This window comes from Odontomachus brunneus, unplaced genomic scaffold (assembly GCF_010583005.1).
Source record: "Odontomachus brunneus isolate Ranch 3 - 2012 unplaced genomic scaffold, Obru_v1 Obru_scaffold_203, whole genome shotgun sequence".
NCBI lineage: Eukaryota > Metazoa > Arthropoda > Insecta > Hymenoptera > Formicidae > Odontomachus > Odontomachus brunneus.
In genome coordinates this window covers 264023-278582 of record NW_022639653.1, presented here as the reverse complement: position 1 = coordinate 278582, position 14560 = coordinate 264023, and the positions used below count along the sequence as shown (strand labels likewise).

The 14560-nt window shown below is 39.1% G+C and overlaps 2 protein-coding genes across 5 annotated transcripts in view; both read left to right on the top strand.

Moving 5' to 3' along the window:
- The first annotated feature begins 2282 nt into the window (after window positions 1-2282).
- On the top strand, window positions 2283-6596 carry LOC116852136 (U3 small nucleolar RNA-associated protein 14 homolog A-like). 3 transcript variants are annotated; one of them, XM_032832188.1, is made up of 8 exons: window positions 2285-2501; window positions 2586-2799; window positions 3988-4311; window positions 4460-4711; window positions 4825-5290; window positions 5392-5618; window positions 6028-6121; window positions 6270-6501. In XM_032832188.1, the coding sequence occupies exons 1-8, from the start codon at window positions 2404-2406 to the stop codon at window positions 6341-6343; spliced, it is 1749 nt and encodes a 582-aa protein (XP_032688079.1). In that variant the 5' UTR covers window positions 2285-2403; the 3' UTR covers window positions 6344-6501. The 3 variants fall into 3 exon arrangements, with proteins under 3 accessions (XP_032688078.1, XP_032688079.1, XP_032688080.1); XM_032832187.1 differs by having other exon boundaries at window positions 2283-2501; window positions 6028-6596; XM_032832189.1 differs by lacking the exons at window positions 2285-2501; window positions 2586-2799 and adding an exon at window positions 3239-3610 and having other exon boundaries at window positions 6028-6596.
- Window positions 6597-8135: 1539 nt separating this feature from the next.
- LOC116852155 (S-adenosylmethionine decarboxylase proenzyme) overlaps window positions 8136-14560 on the top strand; it is an 18215-nt gene continuing 11790 nt past the window's right edge. The window contains exons 1-2 of one of the 2 annotated variants that reach the window (XM_032832221.1): window positions 8136-8292; window positions 12835-12921. In XM_032832221.1, the coding sequence (XP_032688112.1) occupies window positions 8168-8292; window positions 12835-12921 (212 nt within the window). In that variant the 5' untranslated portion in view covers window positions 8136-8167. Of the gene's footprint in view, window positions 8293-8408; window positions 8561-12834; window positions 12922-14560 lie in introns of those variants that run through there. The other variant, XM_032832222.1, reaches the window with a different exon arrangement.

Genomic DNA, 14560 nt, shown 5'->3' with positions numbered 1-14560 from the left:
TTATTTGAAAACCATTTATTTTTGAATTTTGAATTACATATTTGAAAGTGCGCTTTACTTACATTTGAAGCTCAGTTAGAACAGTATATATAACAGTATAACAGTTATAACAGTTTGAACAGTACCCAGCGAAAAATGATTTGTTGATTGACGTCAAAATGACATCAAATAAACGTTGAAATCGTCAAACCGACGTCAATTTGATATCATTTTGACGTCAATCAACGAATCATTTTTCACTAGGTATATAGATATCTTAAACATGAAGTCTTAAGGCTCCTGGAGAGTCGCATCATCCATCTCTTTTTAATGACGTCAGAAGCGAGAAAACGCATGCTAAAAATTCCTGCAAAATACGTCGAGATAAACAGATATATCCACAAAACGACATTTGCGATCGATTAAGTACACCTCTAAAATACTCCGTACACTTTCCTTTTGTTCTAAAAATCAATAGATAATCGGAAAATTAATATGACAAGATAATGAGGAAATTAGGTTAGAAAAGACGATTGCACGTCACATTTATTTTATAATTATCTGTTGATTGTTAGAACAAAAGGAAAGTGTACGGAGTATTTTAGAGGTGTACTTAATCGATCGCAAATGTCGTTTTGTGGATATATCTGTTTATCTCGACGTATTTTGCAGGAATTTTTAGCATGCGTTTTCTCGCTTCTGACGTCATTAAAAAGAGATGGATGATGCGACTCCCCAGGAGCCTTAAATAGCTCAGTGGAAAGAGCGGTTGCAAGCGGAGAAGACCCGAGTTCGATCCCAGCCGAGTCTGATGTTTTTCATCTCATATGGCATTAAAAGTGGACATTTACAGATACACACAAGAGCAAAGCACCCCCGGCCAAAGTTTTCTGATCTTTCTTTCGTGTGAATACAATAAAATTTAATTAAATCCAAAGAAATCTTGAGTTGAAGTAATTCTATATGAATACTCTAAGAAGTTCTGAAGAAACTCCAATCATGGTGCATGTAACTTCCTAAATTATTCTTATAGTATTCTTCCACGAATTCCTAAGGAAGTACAATTCAGGAAAGGAGAAAACTTTTAGGAACACTTAAAGAAAATTCATCCATCGTGCTATCTGGGAAGTCATTCAAGAGCTCCTGTATCATATACACGGATGGATCTATTAATATAGAAGGAAACGCAGGATTCGGGATCTCCTCTCCTCAGATCAACGATTCAATCCCGGTAGCGAGTGGCGGTAGTATATTGGGAGCGGTGCACTTGGACACGGTGCATTTGGACACAGCCAATCACAGCACCGTGTGATTAGAGACATTTGTAGGGTCCCTTGGAACAGCGACTTGTGATTGGACTGTGTCCAATTGCCCCGTGGCCAACTGATATACACCCCACTTGGACACGGTGCATTTGGACACAGCCAATCACAGCACCGTGTGATTAGAGACATTTGTAGGGTCCCTTGGAACAGCGACTTGTGATTGGACTGTGTCCAATTGCCCCGTGTCCAACTGATATACACCCTAGTATATTCAATGTCGAGGTTAAGGCAATTCTACATGCATTGGGTATATTTCTGAATTTGAAACATGATTCTGCGTGTATATGTTCGAATGTCCTAAGTGTTCTCAAAAGTATTGGCTCCCCCGACATAAAGGAAAAGAAACCGAATATCATCTATGACATCTTAAACAAATTTAGTATGGTGCAAATTAAGAAAGATCTACTTCGCCTGGTTTGGATACCAGGACATATGGGGATACATGGAAACGAAGAGTCTGACAGATTTGCGAAACTGACTACAACTAAAAATGTTCCAGGGACTATGAGAAGGGACCTAGACCATACCGACATAATAGTCAAGATGAGAAACGAATTATTAAATATATTTCAAAATGAACTCTCCGAAGAATTTGAATATAAAGGAAGGAAATACTGGCTGGCTAACCCAACGAGAACGCTGACGTCGATTCGACGTCTAACCGACGTCGGAGAAGCCTAAGTTACGTCTAGTCTAAATGCACGTCTAGAAAAATGGCAATTTAGACGTCTTCTATTTTGAGTAAATTTTAATGTTTTAGAATCCATTCACAATATATTGACCATTAAAAGAGAGTCTTCGATAAAATTTCGGAATTTTATTTTGTTGATTATTTACAATCTGTAAATGGGCAGCGTCTGAAAATGGGTGTAGGGAATGTAGTTCCACCTCAAAAATGAGTGCAGATGGCGCATCGAACAGCGTGAAAATCGATGTCGGCCAAAACGTATGGCGTGGCCGCTCTCAGGTTTCTCTCTGATCCTAGGTAGAAGGACTGTATACCAATTCGGAAGGAAGGAACGAAGGAAGGAAACCTAGGTCGACTAGATTAAGTTTATACTATTACTGTAGAAAATATTAAATTAATGCGATTGCAAAGATGAGTGACTTAGAAGTCGCGTACAATAGTGATCAAGAAGTTTCGAAGAATCACTCGAAATTCATCGAAGCTATAGCGCAGCTTGATAAAAAGCAAAGGTGAAAAGAATTTTGCATTAATAAGCCCGCCATTAATTTTATAGATCTGAATGTTTTCATTGTTTTTTTTACTTCTTTTTGTAGAGTAAATAAAGCGGAAAGGAGTGAGCCCACTTTAGAGGTCTCAGAGTTCCATCTTGTAAAAAGTGCAATAACCAACAAGGATGCCGTACAGGTTCGAGATCTGGTTAAATCATTGGGGCAGAAAGGATATCAAAGCCAAATTACAAAAAAGCTTCGATCTATTCAAAAAAGTAAAGCTATTTTCAAGCCATTGGAAAAACCAACTGCTGAAAAGGTAAGTTATTGTCAAGCTATTTGACGTAATGTACGTATGCAACTTGATATTTGCAGCTTTCTAATGTGAAAATGTATCCTCTATTATCTATAAAAATTCACACTTTACTAAACAATATTTTTTTAAATAAATATCAAGGACAATAAGAGCCAAATCGTTGATAAACATTTATGATTTACGTATAATCAAATAATAAAAAAATAAAAAGTTTTTATTTATTATAAATAAGTCTTATTTCTGAAATTATTTATGAATATATATTATATATATATTCATATGCATATAAAAAATCAAACTAACAGCTTGAATTCAATTGAATATTGAAGCGTAATGTTTATTTTCCTCTATTGAACTTAATCCATGACAGATGTCTCTAAGATCGGCCTATTTCTTGTTTACAATTTCTGTTTTGATTGCGGGTTATTCTTATTCTTTATAACACGAAATATTGGCTTTCGTAAACTCGCTGTCTGTATTTCTATTCTTTCTGTTGGGTTGTGGTTGGTCCTTTGTTCATATTTTTGATAAGAATGTTTAATTTTTGCAAAATTTTTAACTATGCGACTTTTTTCTATACTTGCGGTTTTTCTAGTCTTGCGTAGATTTGCGAGTTTGTTTGCATTGTTTAAGTAGCTTATAAACATTGATGTGATGGGTTTGACTTGCTTCCGTAACCAACTGTCAATACTGGGCATGAGAATTATCCTGCTATTTCTCGTTATATGGACACCTTCATACTGACCATCATCTGTTACTGACTACTTCTGTTACTGACCATTGTTTGAAGAGGACCAAATCCAATGGTCAAAACGTTCGAATAAAAACTTATTTATTTTTTTATTATATGTAAATCATAAGCGTTTAACACTAGCGATTTGGCTCTTATTATCCTTGATAATATTTATTGGTTTGAATCTTCTAGAGCTGTTGTACTTTTGTTGTTTTAAGTTAAAATATTTTTTTGTAATATTATATTAAGTTAAAATATTTTTTTGTAATATTATCTGTTTCTTCCTTTTCTTTTTTTCTCTCCTTTTTCTTCTGTTTTCAACTCTTTGCAACAGAAAATACAATTCCAAAAACCAAAACAAACATTATTTCACATTGCAAAAGCCACAAATATCTAATTTAATAAGAGAATTTATATAAGACAAAACATAAAATTATATCAATTTAAATCACATCTAGGTAAAAATGAGATTTGGTTTTGAGTGTACTCTGAAAGATTTATCAAGATGGGATGCTATAGTCGCTAAAAATAGAACAGCAACACATTTAACTTTTCCACTGAAAACTCCTAAGCAAAAATTGAAAATTGATTCCCCAGCAGATTTCATAAATCATCTTAGATTTAAGTCTGATTTACAACAAAAGTTGGAAGAATTAAATCCAAAACTAGAAGACTCTCCACCTGAGGAGGAGAGAAGAGATAATGAAGAAGAAAAATTCAAGATGAGATTGAAGGATATGAAGAAGAAAAGAAGCGAAACTGCCAAATATAGGGCACAGCAGGTAAAATAAAAATATTCATAATGTAATTATCTAGAAATTATCAATAAGAGAGAAAGCAGTCCAAACTAATAACCTAAACTAATAACCATAACTAATAAACTAAACTAGAGATTGTTTCTGATTGTTTTTTTACTTCTTTTACTTTTAGTCGTATCAAGAGATGAAGGCGCATCGTCAAGGTAAGATCAAAAGCAAAAAATTCCATCGTACAGAGCGGAAGAAGAGAGACAAGGAACAGTTGGTGGAGTTTGAGAAATTGCAAAAAACTGATCCGGAAAAAGCCTTGACAATGCTGGCACAATTGGACAAGAGTCGTGCGGAAGAACGAATGTCGCTGAGACACAAGAGCACTGGTCAATGGGCCAAGAATAAACAGATCAGAGCTAAATATGACAAGGAAGTGAGTATCTTCTCTTCATCTAAAACTCGATAAGAAAGATTAATTTTTAATGAGAATCATTAATTATATCATTAATTATTGAAGAACAATATATTAACGTATTTTATTATTAGACTCGACAGGAGCTTGCCAAGCAGTTGTCTATTGGTAGAGACTTGACACAAAAAGTCAGATTAGCTTCCGATAATGACGAAGATAAAACGTCCTTTACGTTTGCAAACATGGTTGAGGAACCACCTAACAATAGCGAGACGGTGTCTGAAGTCAATGAGTTGATTGAATGTTATCGGGAGTATCGTGATAAAAAGAAATCCGAAGAAAAAACTGTCGCGAAGGTTGACAGCAAATCCAAGTCGCCTGCCAACAAATTAGACGAAAATAAGAAATCGTATACAAAGACTAAGTATGAAGTTAGTAAATTTGCTAAAGGTTGTTTGAAGCACCGCGATAGAAAGGAAGAGGAATCCGAAGAAGAGAGTGTGGCGAAGGTTGATAGCGCATCCAAGTCATCTGTCAACAAATTAGACAATATATCAAATGATATGTTAGAAAAACAGATTTCTGAGCCAAATATAGCAAGTACGTACTTATTCAATAAAATTTATAAGATAACTACGCTCTTTTTTACATTATATAATAATATATTGATTATCCTTAATATATTTTTTTTGGGGAGCAAGAACCCACAATCAAATCAAATAGTCGCGTGGGGGAAATCAATTTGCAGAATCCTCATTCGATGAACATAAAGTCGAAGCATCTAAAGACGGAAATACCGGATTTAGATGTAGATGAGGAGGACGTGCTGGATAACGATGAGCAGGAAGAAAACTTTGATAGATTCATAGACGAAGTAATGGAAAATAGCGACGCCGAGAAGGAATTTAGAAAGGAGAAGGAAGAGGAGGTATGTAAAATATTTTAAACGATTGTTTGCATACAACGACCTTGCGATGCTATTTACAATTGCATTAATGAAGAAATTAAGAATTCTGCTATTATTTAATATTCAAGATTTTCATTTTACACTTTTGATTATATTTATTAGCACAATACCAAGTGCGATTGTGTGCGTGGTTTTTACTTCTGCTTTAATTTATATTTTAATAAAATATTTTAATCCTCGCAACTTTTTCTGTACTAGCTTTCATTGACTTTTTTTAATACTTGATTCTATCTCACATACACAAAGAGCCCTTTAAAATATCGTTAATTTATTTTAATTGAATATCAGCAAATCTCTGTAATTATATATATGACATAAAAATTAATCTAAAATCTAATATATTATTAATAAAAAATCTAAATACTTTTAGATTAAGAATTCGCAACCAGAAACTATTAACCACACGAGCTTACCTGGATGGGGAAGCTGGGCGGGAACAAACATCAAGAAAAGCAAAATGAGACGTAAGAATAAACGATTTATACTAAAGTTTCCCAAGAACGTACCGCGTAAAGACGAAAATAAAGGTGATGTGATAATCTTCGAGGGTGAGAATCAGAAGTTAAAAGAGCACCTTGTTAATGAACTGCCGTATCCATTTATTACCGTTAGGGATTTTGAAGCAAGCATCAGAGCTCCTCCTCTGGGTAGACCCTTTGTGCCGGAGAATGCTCACAGACGATTGATTCAACCATCGGTGGTCACTAAATCTGGTCAACTGATTGAACCCATGACTGAAGAAGTGTTATTAGAGAAGCAGCCGATGGTGAAACGACGTATCGATAAACAGAAAAAGAACAGCATGAAGAACAAGAAAATGAAACACGAGTAGGATATAATAGTGTAAAATAATATCCCTTGTACTGAGAATTAATTAAATTGACCACCTTTGTTATGATTTGTAAAACTATAGTTCTATAAAATGATCAACACCATTAATCTTTCATAATCATTATTTTATGTGTAATATATATATATATATATATATATATATATATATATATATATATATAATGTGTAATATATTTATTGCACATAACGATTGATCTCTTGTAAGAATTGGCCTATCAAAAAGATGCTTTTCTAACTTTTTTTTATATAATTACGTAGTGAAAATATTGAATATCGAAAGTTTGAATTTTCCATGAAATAGCGCGTAATCGATCGTAATCGATTGATCACTCGATCGTGCGAGAGCGCACTCGAGAACTAATTAGAATTAGAGGAAAATGGCAAGAGGTGTTCGAACAAGTTCGGACCTTGTGATTTTTTGGAACGTGCCTTGGAATTTTCCAAGACTTTACTCTCGAAATATATCATAAATCGGAATAATGGCGTTGGGGCATAACTCTTAGAGAGGCCTGGAGCCAAATATTGAAGTTGAAGAGGAGAATGACGTTGGGACAAATTTCCTAGGGAAGCCTGGAGCCAAAATTGAAGAAAAAGAAGAGAATTAATTAGATCTTTAGTTTGCTGTTTGTAACAAACATCTCAATAGCTCATTGATACCAAAGAAGCGAATAAACTGCGTGGAGTCGGAAAATCGACGAACAAATTTGTCTTTCTACACCTAAGGACTCTTTCGAGTATTCTCTACACTCTTAGGTGTAGAACGTTGCGTGAAGTTGCTACACATTGCGCGAAGTTGCTACACATTGCGCATCCCGACCTTGTTTATCGGTGATTGGCGCGGGATTAGTTCTGCCTGCCGCCGTAGGCAGCGCCACTCTGCAGACGCGCGCGAGCTGTGCAGCGAGCAAGACGACGGTTTCTCGGAGGAAAAGAAGGAATCCTACGTGCGCTCGCCAACACCAGCCTCGGTGGATGATTCCCTGAACTTCGGCCGCGCGCAGGCACTCGACGGGAGCACTCAACGAGAGGTATCATCGCGTGTCATTGAGCGAAATGGCGGATAGAAAATGCGCGAAAAAATACGATCGTCAATGTACGCACCTGCCGGCGGCGCGGGGTCACGTGACGTTGGCGCGTAGGTGGTGGGTGCGCGCGGGAGTACTACGTGCATGCTCGGTGGCGGGTCCCGTCCGGTCTTCCGCGATGACGAACGGAACGGGCCAATGGATTATGACGACCAACGGACCATGGGCGGAGAAACGGGCGCCGGCGCGGTGTGCAAGCGGCGGCGGCGGCGCAGCGTGTCTGGCAGCACCGGCGGATCCGTCAGTCAATCGCAGTCAGCAGCAGTCAGCAGTGTGCGATCTGGTGTGGTCAGTGTGTCAGGCAGTGTGCGAGCGCTCAGACAGCAGTGTTCGTCATCGGTGTTCACCGAGAGTGTTCGATTTTGCTCGAAGACCCGCGATCCGGTTCTTCCGTGCGCGAGACCCAAGGAGGAGAGAGAGGGAGACCGAGAGCGAGGAGACTACTGAGATTGAGCGAGCGAGAGAGAAGAGACGTCGCTGGACGACGACGAGCATCGCGCCACCGCTGCGCCGGGGAAAACGACAGCAGAGCAGCAGCAGCAGCAGCGGCGACAGCGAGATACTCTCCAGAGGATGGCGGACACGAAAGACAACTGCGCCGACAGCGTACAGTTCTTCGAAGGGGTCGAGAAGCTCCTGGAGATCTGGTTCACCAGCTCCAGGGACGGGCATCGAGGCGATCTGCGGCGTATACCACGGTAAGTTGTGCGCGCTGCCGGCGTCGCTCGTTCTCTCTCTCTCCTTCTTTCTTTCTCTCTCTCTCTCTCTCTCTCTCTCTCTCTCTCTCTCTCTCCTTCTCTCCTTCTCTCCTTCTCTCTCTTTTTCGCGACGACGACGTTGACAGTCGACGCCGGCCAGAGGACGGACACCGACGAGACGCGCCGGCGTCGACCGTTGGGAGTCGCGGCCTCGGGCCTGATCGTTCACGTCGTCCCGGTCGATGTCGATGTCGACGTACGTATGTACGTAAGTACCTACGCGCGCAACACCGTGCTTTTGACAATTTTCCAAAAATAAGCGCTAAAGTGGCGTAGGGACCGTCGCCCACTACCTACGAAGCTCGCCAGGTGTCCGTGTACTCCGAGAAGGCGGGTGCGGACACAGCGACCAGCAAGGCTGAACTCTGTGACCTTGCGAGCTTCGTGCTTGACGGTCTCGATGAGATTGCTTGAGAATTCGTCTCTCTCGCGTTGGAGAATTTCCGAGAAAACGCAAGAGTCACGGAAGCACGGTAACCTACCTGAGCGCGGTAACGACATTCTTCGTGGCTCGGTCACGTCGAATTTCAATGAGGCAGGTAATTTAGCGTAGAGACGGAATCCGGACAGTGGGAGGTCTCGGGATCTCATGCTGCGTGACTTCGTCCAGCGAAGGTCGCAGAGATGTGCGGACGTGAAGACCCCGCGCGGGGCCGCGTTCGTCGAAAAAGAAAAACGATATTCCCTCGTGCACGACCGTGTCACGTATTTTATCGAGCGGTAAGTCACCGCGAGGAGAGAAGATTAAGACGTCAGGGGTGTCGCGGAGGGTTTGCTCGCCGAGGATCGCAATGCGCGCACGATCCACGTCGTAGATCCCCTTCGATGCACTGGTCGCATTTTGAGTGAAAAAACGGATGTTCTTCGCAGGTGTAGTCCCGCAAGTTGTACGGTTTGCTTTGCCAGAGAGATTCAGGCGTTCCTGTCGAAGTGGCGAATATCTAGAACGATACACAACACGTGCCGATGTTGCTTACGCACACTTATCGTGGGTTTGGCGTCACAGCGAGTCACTCTTCGGTGTCGCTTCGGAACACTGCTGATTTCTCCTCAGGATCGTCCTTACGAATCTTCGGCTGAGATATTTCGAGAGACTGCTGTTTTCTTCCGCCTAAAGAAACCCAAATGACCAAAGGATCAACCCCACGAATCTTTCCTTCCAACATGAACTCGCGAAAATGTTCTGAAATATTTTGAAAATGTTCTCAAGTTGACTTTTAGAAGTTGTTCTGACAAATGATTTTAAACTAAAAAATAATCTCTGACAATGTCTTTTTTGAAGTAACATCCGTTACTAGAAAGATGAAGAATTTGATCTTTGTAAAGTGTTTTTGAAAAAAGTTTGGGAAGGATTCTCCTATTATAATTTTTATTTCTATTATTCTTTGAATAATAGCACGTTAGTTTAGTTTCAGTTTGGTTCGCACTATTATCTTCGAATCATTGAGTTCTCAGTATCGAGATGACTTACGAATGACATAATTCCGAAGAGTAACTACTTGTCCGACTTTTCGCAAGTCTAAACAACCCTAAAGCTGAAGAAGATTCACGGTCGCTTTTCTGTTCTTTTCGCACTGAACATCATCCTTTCTCTCTCAATGTTTGATCGCATGCTTACTTCACGTCAAAGGAAGAACATTGCAACTAGTCCAGTTGAAAAGAAGCACATCTAAAGAAATTTTGGCGCTCAAACATAGTCCAGTGAGACGCTTGATTCCGTCCAAAAGTGTCTGAATACCGAGAAACTTTGAAAGGGAAGATGCGCGCGCGCGCGTTTGTGTTCGCATCGCGAGAATATTCAGCAACAATTCGAACGAATTGCGGTCTACCGTCCACATGGACCAAGTGTATGCGGCAAATTATGTAATCCGGAGATTTATAGAGACCGAGCCGCGCGACCACGACCTCGTCGTCATGGCTGTTTACGCTCTGTAACGTGTGTCGGAGAGTCGTTGAACCTCCCTAGGTACGCGCCGAGAGTCTCAGGCAGAATCCGCATCACCGCGACTACTGTTTATTTCGGCATATCGCGCGGTGACAATAAATTTAGAAGCGCACTCGACGAAGCAACTGCACTCCGGACGAAACGCTCAAGGTCTGATCGGTTTCGGACGCGCGAAATTTCAATCGGCCCATCTGGCTAGACACGCAGGTTTCCACTAACGCGAGGTGTCTGGCAAACCCGATCTTCTTCTCCTGTTTGCGAATTTGTCGGGGACAATTTTTTCAGGGCAGAAATAGGCAGTTGATTTAATGTACACAGAAAAAAAGATATGGCGCATATACTCAGAGATCTGTAGTTGCGAGCAGCATAGTTGCGTCACTTTACACGGAGGAAATATTACCATAGGATAAATTACCATAGGAAATATTACCATAGGTAAAAATTACCATAGGATTTTGTAATCGAGGAATAGATCGCTATTTTATCACAATTGATTGTTATTCCATCTCATATGTGCTATTAAAAAATTTGCTATATTTTTATTAGCGAAATTGCTATGATTCTTAACAAAAGATGGTTGCCTTACTGACAGTCTATTTCAGCGTTACTAAAAATCTCTGTATGATAGTGATGTGTATAGTTGATATGACTCAGTTATTTTGATACGTCAACTACATAAATATATTATAGCTGCGCGTAATCTGCTTGTGTGGCAACCAGAAATCAGTTGGAACTGATTTCTTGGAATATTTACCATAAGTAAAAATTACCATAGGATTTTGTAATCGAGGAATAGATCGCTATTTTATCACAATTGATTGTTATTCCATCTCATATGTGCTATTAAAAAATTTGCTATATTTTTATTAGCGAAATTGCTATGATTCTTAACAAAAGATGGTTGCCTTACTGACAGTCTATTTCAGCGTTACTAAAAATCTCTGTATGATGGTGATGTGTATAGTTGATATGACTCAGTTATTTTGATACGTCAACTACATAAATATATTATAGCTGCGCGTAATCTGCTTGTGTGGCAACCAGAAATCAGTTGGAACTGATTTCTTGGAATATTTACCATAAGTAAAAATTACCATAGGATTTTGTAATCGAGGAATAGATCGCTATTTTATCACAATTGATTGTTATTCCATCTCATATGTGCTATTAAAAAATTTGCTATATTTTTATTAGCGAAATTGCTATGATTCTTAACAAAAGATGGTTGCCTTACTGACAGTCTATTTCAGCGTTACTAAAAATCTCTGTATGATGGTGATGTGTATAGTTGATATGACTCAGTTATTTTGATACGTCAACTACATAAATATATTATAGCTGCGCGTAATCTGCTTGTGTGGCAACCAGAAATCAGTTGGAACTGATTTCTTGGAATATTTACCATAGGTACACTCTGGAGCAACCAAATGTAGTCACTGTTACAACACCAATAACTCAGCAATTGTTCTGTGGTTGCAGCAACCGTATAATTAGTTGTGCCGTATTTTCCTATACAATACAACGTCTAAAATCGGGACATAAGACGTCTAAAGACATCTTAGGGACGTCTTATTCCGACATCTTTAAGATGCCTTTCAGACGTCTTTTGTTCCGATTTTAGACGTTGTGTTGTGTGAGTTACTGTTGAATCTGCTTGATTAGCATTTCAAAGTTTTTCTTTAGAAAAGAAAAGCATCATTAGAACTGAAAAATACCTTTCCACGAAGCCTGACCGGTCTTCTCCTAAAGAGACATTTGGTAAACTATTTCGCGAGAAAATTCGGGAAAAATTCTCCTACTAAAATTTGTTTCTACCATTGTTCGAATGATAACACATTTCAGTTCGGTTCGCGCTATTATTTTTGAATCATTGAGTTTTTGGTATCGAGATTTACGAGTGATATAATTCCAAAGAACAAACAGATTTTCCTCATGACAAGTGTTTTTCCTGGAGAAAATCTTTCCACATGATCGAGTCTTAAACGAGTAGGAAACGTGTTCCACGAGAAAGTCTTAAGCTCTTAATTAAAGGCATGAAACATGAAGAGCGGAGTCTTTTGTAAAATGCCGAGAGCTGAAATCGTCCGCATAATCGAATCTCTCGATGAATTCTGTTTCAGCGTGCTCGTATGTAGATCTTTTTCACAGTGTCAAAGATTCAATTAAATTTTTATTCCATTTTAACGATCACTTTTCGTCGAGTCACTTTGTCACGCAAGCTTATTCGAACTCATCGATTCGCGCATAAAATACGCTTCATATAGCTTCTATAATGCGCGACAGAGTTCCAGACGGAATATCGTGTGTAGCTTCCCGTGTCACGAGAAGATACTTGAATCAAAATTGCGCTTATACATGCGCATTGTGTGTGCACATACACACGCATTTCTGTGAGAACTTTTACAGGCGTTTTCCATCGTGTGGAAAATTCCTGAGGAAAATTTTGTCGCCTATTCCGTCGTGAACTGTAGATCGGTTTCAGATCAATTTCCTTCGCGTGTGAATTGATGATCAAACAAATTTCCGTTGTTTTTCAGGCATAAGTGGGAATCGTTGCTGAAAATAGTTCGTTGCGAGATTATCAGCTTCTGCCGCAATGATCATGTGGATGCCTACGTGCTCAGGTAAGTCGTCTGTCATTAATTGTTTAAAATTATACGATTAGATTGAGTCAGGCACGCTTGAGCCGAATGCCAAGTTTTGCGAGTTACGTCGTTGGTATTCGAGGTATCGAGCATCGGAAAGATTACGATTGTTTAATCCTAATCAAGCGACGCGGCAGCGTCGCGACGCCAAGTACGTAAAGACGAGTATCCGAGAATGACAGATCCGAGATGTGACTATGTTTATAATATACGACGCTACCAAGAAGCTTTTCCGGAGTTTTTGCGACGATCGTACTTTCAACTAAAATATCTCGAGAAATAAAGCCGCAATGGAAAATCTAATTGCATTTCTGACAGAAACGTTAATATACTCTCTAAATTTCTTGGAGTGAAGTTTCACTCTAAACGAGTGGATATTTACTGTAAGCGATAGTGAAAATACTGCCACTCTGAATGGAGTGACATCTCACTTTTCATAAGAGTGAATATTTCACTTCAACTAGAGTGAAAATTTCATTCCGAGTGAATTTTTATGATTAGGTAAAAAGAAAAACCTTTAATTCTATATCCTGTTTGCGGTTGCTAAGATCTCTGGTTATTGCACAATCTTTTTAATGGTGTACTATTAAGTTAATTCCACTTATAATAAGCTTGGGAAAATTCGCTGACCATAGTGGGACCTGAGAACTTCTGTTCTCGAGTCATTCGTCTTACTTACTTATCGAGCCACTGTTATTAACTGATGAGAGTGATTCTTATAATAGTATATACGCTGTTTCCCAATTATTCACTCTTTCACGAGTTGAAAATACGAGTGAAAAGTCGCTCTATAACTCGAGTAACGGTCGTCATTCCATTTGTCGAGCGAAAATTTACTTCACGACACAGAGTGAAAATTTTCACTTCACGATATAAAGCGAAGGAATTCACTCTATAAGAATGAGAAGTCACTTTAATTCGAATGATTCAGCTGTCACTCCACTTTTCGAGTGAGATTTTCGCTCCAAGAAATTTAGAGAGTAAGCTTTCAATTGCGACCAATCTGACAAAAATTAGTGTAGTCAATCCCGAGATCTGAAATTATCACAACTCAGAATACAAATTTTCAGCGGCCTGTGATATCAATTGTTTAAATCTCTTTTACAACATGTGACAAAGTTTAAGTCTCTTGTACATCATGTCGTGGCGATAACGCTCTAATATGTCGTTTTTAAATGTAATAATATGTATAACGCAAGTCTTCTGAATCAGGCGACATATGTTTTCATACTTCACTTTCTCTAACCTTTCTCTTTTCTTTCGTTTTGAATGTGAGTTCTTACTTAGAACTTGTCATCTTCGTATGTCGATATAGCTTTCAATACGAGGGTGGTCTGAAAAGTTTCCGACCTCAACGTGAAGATAGCAGCACTTGTAAATAAAAGCTAGTGAATTTCGTTGTTCATCTGTTGACAGTTACTCACCGAAGTTTCAGCCATTTTGGACTCGCAGTTGTTATGTAACAGTCGTTTGAGTAAGTTGATGTGAGTGTTTTTGTGAAAATGGACAAAATCGAGTATCGAGCTGTCATTAAATATTTGTTTTTGAAAGGCAATACGCCTACGCAAATCAAAGATGAGTTGGATTCTGTGTATGGGGACTCTGCACCATCATTTAC

Coding starts and splice junctions, on each gene's coding strand:
- LOC116852136 (XM_032832187.1), top strand. CDS start 2,404: ATGAGTGACTTAGAAGTCGCGTACAATAGTGATCAAGAAGTTTCGAAG. Junction 4,312..4,459: donor CCAAATATAGGGCACAGCAG/GTAAAATAAAAA, acceptor TTTTACTTTTAG/TCGTATCAAGAGATGAAGGC. Junction 5,291..5,391: donor TTCTGAGCCAAATATAGCAA/GTACGTACTTAT, acceptor TTGGGGAGCAAG/AACCCACAATCAAATCAAAT.